The sequence below is a fragment of the Empidonax traillii genome, unplaced genomic scaffold, assembly GCF_003031625.1.
Source record: "Empidonax traillii isolate 1590-97213 ecotype Southwest subspecies unplaced genomic scaffold, ASM303162v1 scaffold761:size885847, whole genome shotgun sequence".
In the NCBI taxonomy this organism is placed as follows: Eukaryota; Metazoa; Chordata; class Aves; order Passeriformes; family Tyrannidae; genus Empidonax; species Empidonax traillii.
In genome coordinates, this window is record NW_020955954.1 from 480,618 (window position 1) to 491,065 (window position 10,448).

The 10,448-nt window shown below is 61.6% G+C and overlaps 1 protein-coding gene across 1 annotated transcript; it reads left to right on the forward strand.

Annotated features, from left to right (window-relative positions):
- Nucleotides 1-1,190: 1,190 nt before the first annotated feature.
- On the forward strand, nt 1,191-9,061 carry WDR18 (WD repeat domain 18). The gene is made up of 10 exons (XM_027901045.1): nt 1,191-1,427; nt 1,923-2,033; nt 2,750-2,883; nt 3,363-3,504; nt 4,058-4,201; nt 4,402-4,466; nt 4,560-4,684; nt 7,148-7,314; nt 7,816-7,884; nt 8,098-9,061. Exons 1-10 carry the CDS (start codon nt 1,218-1,220, stop codon nt 8,227-8,229), a joined length of 1,299 nt encoding a protein of 432 aa, XP_027756846.1. The 5' UTR covers nt 1,191-1,217; the 3' UTR covers nt 8,230-9,061.
- Nucleotides 9,062-10,448: the final 1,387 nt, after the last annotated feature.

The following is a 10,448-nucleotide window of genomic DNA, read 5'->3' on the forward strand; positions in this document are numbered from 1 at the left end:
GAGCGGGTGACTTTCCACTTTATTTTTCTTTTTGCATATCGATTTAAAAATAATAAAAAAAAGCCTAAATCAGTTTCTTGGGTGGGGGGTTGGAAAGAAAATTAAACTGAAGAAGCTGCCCCAGCTGCAGCCGCCCCCCCCCCCAGCGTTGCGTATCTTAACTCAGGTAAAAAAGGAAAACGAGAAAAGAAAAAAAAACCACAAAAGACAAAAAAAAGAAAAAAAAAGAATAAAAAAATAAACCACATTCTACCTCTGAGCGCGGCGGCCTCGGGCGCACCCGGGCCCCGGTGAAAGATTTCAGTTTTGCAAAACATTCAGGTATTGAGACTTTTTGATTATTATTAAAAAAAAAAAAATAAAAAATTAAAAAAAAAAAAGAGAAAATAAAGTAAAAACACTGAAAGTTTACATTTTATAATAACATTATTATACAGATTGTATTTAAACGTCAGAATATTTAAGACAATTGTAACCCTGTAAAGTGAAGAAATATTAAAAAAAAAAAAAAAAAAAAAAAAGTTGTGTTGTTTGGGGATTGTTACCCAGGGGTGCCCAGAGGGTGGTGTGGGGTGTCCATAGAGTGTCCTTATAAATGTGGGGTGTCCATGGGCCTGTAGTGTGTCTGCAGGGCTGTGGGGTGCTCATGGAGTTCACACGAAGCTGTGGGTGCCAATAGGGGATCCACAGGACTGTGGGCTGTCCATGGGGCGCCTAAAGGGCTGTGGGGTGTCCATAGGATTATGGGGTGTCCATGGGGTGCCTATAGAGAGCCATGGGGTGTCCGCAGGGTACCCGTAGGCCCGTGGGGTGTCCGCGGGATCTCTGTAGGGTTATGGGGTGTCCATGGGGTGTCCACAGGTGCCCGTAGGCCCGTGGGGTGTCCACGGGATCTCTGTAGGGTTATGGGGTGTCCATGGGGTGTCCATGGGGTGTCCAGAGGTGCCCGCAGGCCCGTGGGGTGTCCGCGGGATCTCTGTAGGGTTTTGGGGTGCCCTGGGGGTCCCTTTGGGTCCCCACGGGGCTGCGGGTGCCCCGGGTCACCCATCCAGGGCCGGCCGGGGCGGACCCCGCTGAGCTTCCTGCCGCGTGCGCAGCTCCCTCCCCGCGCGGCAGAGCGGCCGCGGCGGCGCCGCCTCTGATTGGCCGGCGAGGGGCGGGGGAGGCGGCGCTCTGGGCCGCGGCCGCGCTCTCTGTGGCCCTGGCGGACCGCGAAGATGGCGGCGCCCATGGAGGTGGCGCTGGTGTCGGACGCGGCGGGGCCGCTCTGCAACTGCTCGGTCTGGGAGCTGCACTCGGGCTCGGCCTTGCCCGGGTACCGCGGCGGCAACAGCGGCCCGCGCGGGCTGGCGCTGCTGGGCGGCGAGCACCTGCTGGGGGCCCAGCTCGGCAAGAGCTACATCAACGTTTGGGAGCTCCAGAGGAAGGTACCGGCGCGGCGGGCGGGCCCGGGCGGGCGTGGCTCGGGGGACGCCTCCGGGCACCGCGGGTCCGGTGGGGGTGTGACGGGGCATCCCTCCGTGGGGACCCCCCGGCCCTTTGGGGAGGGGCCCCTCCCTCCACAGAGCCCCTCCATCTCCCCTCCCTCCACAGAGCCCCTCCATCTCCATGGTCAGACCCTGCCTTGACCTCTCTCTCCACAAAGACCCCCCGTGGTCCCTCTCTTCATAGAAACCCCCACTATGGTCAGACACCCCCCTAACGCCCCCTCTCTCCATAGAGACCCCCTTCTGTATGGTCAGACACCTCCCCGTGGCCCCTTTCTCCACAAAGGCACCCCCATCTCCATGGCCAGACCCCCCATCACTACAGGCAGGTGCCTGCAGGACCCCCAGTGAGGCCCCTGAGCCCCACCTCGGGGGGCCCTGCCTGCAGCCCCTTCGCTGCTGTGCTGAGTGCCCGCTGTGCTCTCTCTGCCCCAGGACCAGCTGCAGCAGAAGATCATCTGCCCCGGGCCCGTGACCTGCCTGACGGCCTCTCCCAACGGGCTCTACATCCTGGCAGGGGTCGCCGAGAGCATCTACCTGTGGGAGGTACGGGGTCCTGGGAGCTCAGGGACGTGCAGAGCCACACCCTGGGCAGTCAGGGAGTGCCCCGTCCTTTTGGCAGTGCCTCCATCCCTCAGGTATCCCTAAATCCCCCATCCCAGGCCTCCGCAGCCTGTGGGGCACCTTATCAAAGCAGGAGGGGGAGAAATTCCGGGAGAGGCTTCGCTCTGCCCTTTCCTTCTCGCTCCAAGAGGCTCCTGGTGACTCAGGGGCCAGGTGTTGCTCCCTCAAGGCAGCATCGCAGGGCCTGGTTTTTCTCCAGCGCTTCTCCCACATTTCAGCCGCGTGTTTGCGTGTGCCCAGGGTGCCAGCAGCCCCTGCTGTGCTCTGCTCGTTGTCCTGCTGGTTAAGTACTCCTGGATTACGTGGGATTACACTGCGTTCCCGGCACACCACCGAGCAAATAAAAGCAGTAGCTTGTCCTGAGCCTGGGATTAAACCCCGGGATGCCTCACCTGGAGAGCTCCCCGTGCCAGGGGAGGTTTGAGCCTTGTGGTGTGGGCTGCATTTCCCTGCAGTCCCGGGCACACACAGCTGTTCTGGCTGCAGCTCCGTGGTGTCACTCGCTGCCCGTGAGGTGCCAATGGGCTCCTGTGCTCAACAGAGCCTCCCCTTTATCCCTGCTGCACTGAGGGCAGAGCACCACGTTATCCCACGACATCTCAGTCCTTGATGCTCTCCTGCCCTTCCCCTCACTCCAGGTATCCAACGGGAACCTCCTCGCCATCCTGAACCGACACTACCAGGACCTCACGTGCCTCTGCTTCACCGATGACAGCAGCCACTTCCTCTCGGGGGCCAAGGACTGCCTGGCCCTGGTGTGGAACCTCTACAAGTAAGGGGGCCGGGGGCACAGGGAGCATCAGGTAGGGATGCTGGAGTGAGAGATCCACGTGTCCTGTAGGCAGGATCAGCTCTGGCTGAGCCCACGTCCCAGCTGGGTCTGTGCCATCCCTGGGGGCTCTGACACGAGTGGCGTCCTCGTGGACAGGGAGGTTTTCCCTGAGGTCTTACGGGGATTTCTTGGGAATGTCATGTGGCTCTGACTCCTTTTCCTGGGTGACACAGAGTGGACTGTGCCCTTCCCTTGCCAATGGCAGCCAATGTCTCTGTTCCTCCGGGATGGGGAGCTCAGCTGTGGCCCTGAGCCTCAGTATCCATGTGCTGTGGCCACCAGCAGCTCCCGTGTTCCGCTTGGTGCCTGCAGCCAGGAGAGCAGCCAGGAGAGCAGCCAAGAGCAGAGCCTGGCCCAGCTCCCCAAAGGGCTCTGCCCTGGCTGACCCCCCGTGCTGCCCCTCTCTGCTGTCCCCACAGCATCCTGCAGGCAGAGCCCTCCCAGATCCCCGACCCCCGGCACGTCTGGTCCCGGCACAGCCTCCCCATCACCGACCTGTGCTGCGGCTTCGGAGGGCCCCTGGCACGGGCTGCCACCGCTTCCCTCGACCAGACAGCCAAGGTGAGGCTCATTCCAGAGGTGCCAGACCCTGCGGGGTCAAAGCCGGGCTCCGCCAGGCAGCAGGAAGTTGTCCCTGTCCCCAAGCTGTCCCGAAGCTTTCCCGGCTTGCAGAGGCTGAATTTCTTGGCTGTCTCTGCAATGACTCAGAGCTGCCAGACCTGGGCTCTGCTTCTCCAACACCAGCAGTTTCTCTGCACCTGCCCCTGGGCTGGGCTGCTGCAGTCCCTGGGAATGTCAGGGTCAGCTCCTCTGATCCCACTGCTGATGTCCACAGGGAGCAGAGCAGGCTGGAGCCTGTAGGGAGGGTGGTGCCCTGGGGGCAGGACGGGCACGGAGGGGGTTCAGGGCTGTTGTGGAGCTGCCTTGGAAACTTCTCTCCTGGCCACAGAGAGGCTGATACTGGGTTCTGCCCTGGCTCTGCCTTGGACTCAGTTTCCCAGCTGCAGACAGGAAGGGATGCCGGGGTGGGATGCTGAGGTGCCAGTTTGGGATGCCAGGGTGCCTCCAGTCCTGCCATTAACACTCCATGATTTCCTGTCCCTTCTCATGCCAGCTCTGGGAAATCTCCTCCGGGGAGCTCCTGCTGTCTGTGCTCTTTGACGTGGGGATCATGGCTGTGACTCTGGATCTCTCAGAGTACCACATGTTCTGTGGTGGCATGGATGGGTCCATCTTCCAGGTCGATCTCTGCACTTGGGTGAGTACATGGGGCTGTGGGTGTGCCCTGTCACCCCGAGCCACCGTAACTTCCTTGCTGGGACTAGTGTGACCTGCCAGGGCATGGGAGGGCCTGGGTCCCCTGTGTCTCCCCTGCCCCCTCCAGACACGGTGATGAACCTGCAGGCTTTAGCCTTCCTGAATTTTAACCCCTCTCCCTTCCTTCCTTCATTTCTGCAGCCGGTCCAGAGAGACCGGACCTTCCAGACAGAGCGGGAGAACGGGAAGGTCTTCAAAGGGCACAGGTGAGGGACCAGACATACCTGCCAGCCCCCGTCTGCCCACCTCACCAGCTTCTGGGGTCATCCCAAGTTTAAACACCCTCTTCCCCATTCCAGGAACCAGGTGACGTGTCTGTCAGTCTCCACGGACGGCAGCCTCCTGCTCTCGGGCTCTCACGACGAGACCGTCCGGCTGTGGGACATCCAGAGCAAGCAGTGCCTGAAGACGATGAATCACAAAGGTAGGAATGTCCTTATCTCCGGGATCCTTGCTGCCAGAGGCCGCTGGTGTCTCACCTGTGCTGCCCTGAGCACTCCAGGTGTGTCTCTGCCCCTTGGCTCACGCCCCGGGAAGGGCAGAGGCACTAGAGGGAGCCTTGGCTGTCTGGAGCGATGCTGTGACCTGGCCCATGTGTTAATAACCCCCACCCTGTGCACTGTCAGGAGTGAGTCATGGATTTCACCTCGTCACTGAGGTCACCCGGGATCTTCCTCCTTGTTTTCCCAAGGGAGCAGTCACCCCACGCACACCCACCGTGTCTGGAGAGGACATGGCTCTGTGACCCCGCAGTGAGCACTCGTGAGCTCATGGGGCCTGAAGCGAATCCCATATGAGCAGTCGTCTGGGATTTCAGTCTGATGGCTCTGATAAGCTGTGTGGAGCAGCAGTCAGGTGCCTCAGAGCAAGGGAACGTTTGCCCCTCCTGTTGCTAACTGGGTTCCTTCCCCAGTTGTGGTGGTCTCCAGTCCCTGGTGCCATGCTGGCCAGTGAGGTTGGCACTGCTGCTCTTGGGCATGGCCCAAACCCTCTGGAAGGTGATGGTGGGGACAGCCAGACCCTGTTCCCCTGCAGTGGTTGGGCTGCTGCCTCAGGGCAGTCTCTGGAAGCCAGGCTGCCTCCAGACCCTTTCCCTCTTCCCTCTGGCAGCCAAGGACCGTCCCTAATTGAGACCCACTGCAGCGCCCGTCCGGCCTGGCGCCACTGGCATTAGAGGGGGAAAACAGACGGAATCAGAGGAGAGTGGATGGACTGGGCTCTTCCCAGGAGGGGCAGGACTGGGCTGACCCCGAGCTGTGGGTGCTCTGCAGCCTCTTCTGGCTCCCTGCTGCCTGTGGGCAGGGATTTGTCTCCCCTGGCACCAACACCACCCCGCTGTGCTGTGTGTGCTCCGCCAAGCCCGGGAGCGGGCTGGGAGCCCACCACCCCTGAGCCTTGTCCTGGGTCTGGGGTCCCCATGGGGTCCCTGCAGCCTCCCTGCAGGGGGGGCTCTGCTGCCCCAGCCCGACCCCCACTCTGTGGGGCAGCGCTGATGTCCGTGGGTCCCCGTTCTCCCTCGGCCTGTCCGAGCAGCAGCGTGAGCCCCCGGCAAGGTCTGTCCCTGCTGCTGCCCTGTGCCCCTGCAGTGCCTCCCTGCCCAAGGCAGGGGTGACACGGGCTCTGCCGTGGTGACATGACAGCAGCCTCCAGCCCGGCGTCCTCGGGACAGCGCGGTCCCTCTGCACGCGGGTGCCGGGGGCACGCAGGGCCTGCTGCCCTCCCTCCCCTCGTGACGCTGATCGGAGCAGCTGGAGTGTGGCTCGGGACTGGGCTTGGGGGGCTGTGACACCAAGGGTGGCTTGTCCTTGGTGGAGACAGAGCGTGGGCAGGCAGGTGGACTCTGAGAAGTTGGGCTGCTGCTCTGGGGTGATGAGCGGTGCTGGCAAGGCAGAGCTGCTCTCTGTCACTGCATGGCCAGCACCACTGTGGGGAGGCAGGAAACCAGGTCTGGGGATCTCTGGGCTCATTCCCAAGATTTGCTCCTCTCCACCTTTCCTGTCTCATCCTCTCAAACTGCTCCATGAGCTGCTGGTTCGGTGGGAATGTCGCTGCTGGACCCTTGCCTCAGGAGCCTGGTCTTTAGGGAGGGAGTGAAGCCATGGGTTTATTACAGCAAAGTTGCCCAGGAGCAGTTTTGGGACTGGGTGTTTGGCAGAGCCTCTGCTCTGCTGGTGGGTCCAGCCTTGGATCCAGGAGGAGCAGGCTCTGGAGCAGGAGATGATGGTGACAGAGCCCTCGTCCGTGTCAGAGCTGCTTGTGTCCATCTCCTCTGCAGAGACTGAAAGCTTCCGACAGCTCTGGGGCCCCAACAGACCCCCTCCCTCACCCTGTGCCTTCGCTGCTGCACTGGCAGCCCCTGCTCAGGTGCATCTGGACACTCTTCACCTTTCCCTTTGGCCGTGGGAGATGGATGGTCGAGCTTTGGTAGCAGTGGCTGAGCTGCTGGAGGGGGGCTGGGGGGCAGCGCTGTCTGATGGGGAGAGCTCCGGGCATGGGGGCAGCGGTGGGGGCTTCGCAGCGAGCACGAGTTGGGAGGGGGCGGAGGGGGCTGCTGCCAGAAAGCAGCCGCCTGTGTGGGTAAACGCTGTAATTAACGCCCTCATTAGCTCTGCAGGTGAGAGCTGTGATGGATCGAGGCAGCACAGAGCTGCGGGCGCGGCGCTGCTGATGAATGGTGGCTCTGCGGGGGGGTCGAGCCTGGTGGGGGCTCCCACTCCCCCAGACCCCCCTGGGGTGCCGGGCCCGAAGCTGGAGCCGCAGCCCCGAACAGGGAGCGCTGCTGGGGAGGGAGAGAGTCCTGGCACTGCCAGCACCAGGGTCACACTCGCTGTTCTCGGGGCTGCCCAGAGGCAAACCCAGCCTGACCTGTCCCACTGTCCCGTGCCAGGTCCGGTGACAAACGCCTTCATCGTGCTGGCCCCTGCCAACATGTTCAACCCCGACGGGAAGCCCAGCGTGCCCCTGCCCAAGTTCAGCAAACACCTGCACGGCACCGAGAGCAGCGACGAGCCGGGCACTGAGGGGGTGACGCTGCGCCTGGGGCTGCACCAGCAGGTACGGGGGGCAAGTGGGCGGCTGGGGAGGGGGGACGAACATCAGGGAGGGGTTGTGCTGGAGCAAAGCTTCTCCTCCAGCTGGTGAAACCCGTTCCTGCTCCCTCCCGCTCCCTCCCTGTCCTGGCTGCTGCAGTCATTTGTCCTCCCAGCCCCGTGCTGCAGCGTGGGCTGGCTCTGCTGTCCCACTATTCCTTGGTCCTGGCATGGCCATCCCCTGCCAGGGGGGTCCCAAACTATCAGTGTCCTATCCATCCCAACCTCTCTGACAGTGGTCCCAGAGCTGCTCCCCTCTGTCCCTGGGCGAGTGAGGGCGACAGTCCTGCCACAGCTGATGGACGGACCTCCCTGCTGGGGAGGTGGCAGCAGGACAGGGGGGCTGTTTGCCTGGCAGAGGTGACAGCAGGATCACCCTGGGTCCCTCCCATGGAGAACCCTGCCCAGGGTCACTGGGATAAGGTCCTTGTCTGCTCTGCCAATACGTCTGGTCTGGTCCCCACAGGAGCCTGGGCAGAGCTACCTGGAGAAGGCAGAGAGGATGTACTCGCAGATGTATTTGACGAGGGAAAAGGTGAGAGCTGCTCCCAGGCTGGGAATCCGGTACAGACCCCTTGGGGGGTCCTTGTCTGCTGATCTGACTCGTGGGGCCTGGGACAAGTCGGGAACTGGGGGGAAGAGCCCTGGAATCTGAAGGGTTTGGGGTTTCCTGTTGTGGAGGGAGCAGCAACCTCCACCTGCCAGAGCTGAGGCACTGATGCTCGTCTGTTGTGTTTTCCTGTCGCAGAACCTGGTGGGAGACCAGGAGCACCTGACGATCCAGGTGAGCGAGCTGGAGGAGGAGGTGAGCAACCTCCGGAAAATCAACAAGGACCTCTTTAACTTCTCCGCTCGCATCATCACCAATCCAGCCAAGTGAAGAGGCTCCCCCCACCCTCGCACCCCTCCACCTCTCCCTGCCCACCCTTGGGCACTTGCCTGGCCGGCGGAGCACACCCGGCTCCCTCCCCGCTGACCCGGCACGCGCCGCGCTCGCCCGCTCGGGGACAGGGGACAGCCCAGCACGGGGGCTGCGGGCGGGGCAGCACAGGGACCGCGTTCACCCCCACGCGGGGCCGGGGGGCACTCGGGGGCACTTGGGCAGCCGCTGCGGGAGAGCTCAGGATGCAGCTTCTGCTCGTTCCCCACCTCTTCCTCTGCCCCTTTTTTTGTTTCTTTTTGTTACTTGACCCTGCAGTGCAGACAGGAAAGTGTTTTTCTCTCAATACCGTTTTGAGATTGGATTTTGGAGACCCCCTTCTGCCCACCCTGCCCTGGGGATCGCTGCTCGGTGCTGCCGGACCCCGCTCAGTGGGACCCTGCGCTCGGGACAGCGGGGGCTGAGCGGCTCCTGCTCCGGGGGGTGCCCGGGGCCGTGGGGGTCTGCTGAGACAGGCAGGGGGTCCCTGGGCACCAGGGCAGAGGATGGGGCACCCACCCCGTCCAGTGGGCAGGGCCTGGGGGAGGCCCTGGGCTCAGTGTGCGGGCGGTGGTTTTGGGGCACAGGGGGTCACTCCGGGGAGGGGCAGGGGGGCCAGCAAGGTGCTATTTCCAGTCTCGTCAGTTGACAATTTATATATATTTGGATCCGACGACTCTGTTTTCACGGTGTTTGGGGACTCGGCCTTTTGTATTGTCACAGCATGGCAGCGGGGGTTGTGGGTTTTGTTTAGGTTTATTTTTTACATAAAAGATTTGTTTTTATAGTGAAAGATGCCTGAGTTAGTTTCTTTCTTTAACATCCCTTGGGTGGCCACAGACCTCAACCACCCATCACTGTGTCCATGGGGCTGCCCGCTGGGAGCAGGGAAGCAATTCCTGATGCCTGAGCTGCCCATCACCTTCACCCCAGAGGTCCCTCCCTGCCCTTACAGGGTGTCGATGTGTCCTGTGGCCACCCCTCTGTGCCCCTCCCCGTTCAATATACCAGACCCAAGCACAGATGATTTCAATTGCACTTTAAAACCAGAGTGTTTGTGTGGCCCCAGCTCCTGCCAGCTCCCCAGAAAATGCTTTTAGCTTAATCACCCGAGTCTGTTCCTTTTACTTCCTCTCCTGCTCCTCATCTTCCTCCTGACACTTTGGATCAACATTCATCAGCTGCAGCCGGGAACATTGCCCTGAGCCAGGGGCTGCAGTGAGGGCAGAGGTGGGAGCATGTCCCTGCTGCAGGGAGCCCCCCGAGATCCCCAGGGATACAGCCCCCAACCAAACCCAGACCTCAGTGCTCCCAGTCATCCCACACTTTCCCAGTCCCCCCACTGGGGTTCCTGTCAGGGTGCTGCGCTTGGACAGAGCAGGAGGGAGGATGGGGCTTCCCAACTGTGCTGTACCCAGCATTTGGGGGGCTATTTCATACCAAGATCCTGTTGTTCCCCCTCCCCAGCTCCTGCCTGGACAGTGGGTGCTGTGCCGCACTTATGCCTGTGGAAAAGAGGTTCCGGGGGCTCCGTTGTCAGGATTCCATTCCAGGGGAGATCAGCACCCCTGACCCTCTGTGCCCTGGCAGGATTTGCTCTGCCCTCCCCCTGTGGGCCCAGCTCCGCAGAGGAATTCATTAGGCTGTGACTCATTACATTTATCTGGGGATCGATACTTTTTGCCAGATGGTTTTTGGCTCCGTCCTTCGCTTTTCCTTATTAATTTTGTGCAGCTCCAGCCCCAGTCGCTGCTGTTTGTGCTACCGGTGGTGGGGACCTCCAGGCTGGGCTGGGCCTCAGTTTCCCTGGTGAAGATGAGGAGGGTGACCCCGCGTCTTCCCCCTCAGTGGGGGAAGGCTGTACCTCTGCTTCCCTTCGCCCCTTCCCCGCACAGAGGACGAGTCCATCGGCCCTGGAACCCCCTGGCCTTGGGACCCCCGGATTTTGAGGCTGTGTCTCACACTGTGGAGGGATAGAGGGCCGGGGAGGAAGAGGGGCGCAGTTACCGGGACGGGGGAGACAATTTACGGCTCCGGCCCCGGCTCAGAGACCGCCCCGAGGGGCTTTTCCCGGGTCGGAGAGGGAGGAGGAAGAGGAGGAGGAAGGTCCAGGAGTCTAAAGGCGGCCGGGACCACCCAGAGAACAGCGGGGGCCTCTGTGCCGGGGGACCCCACGGTCA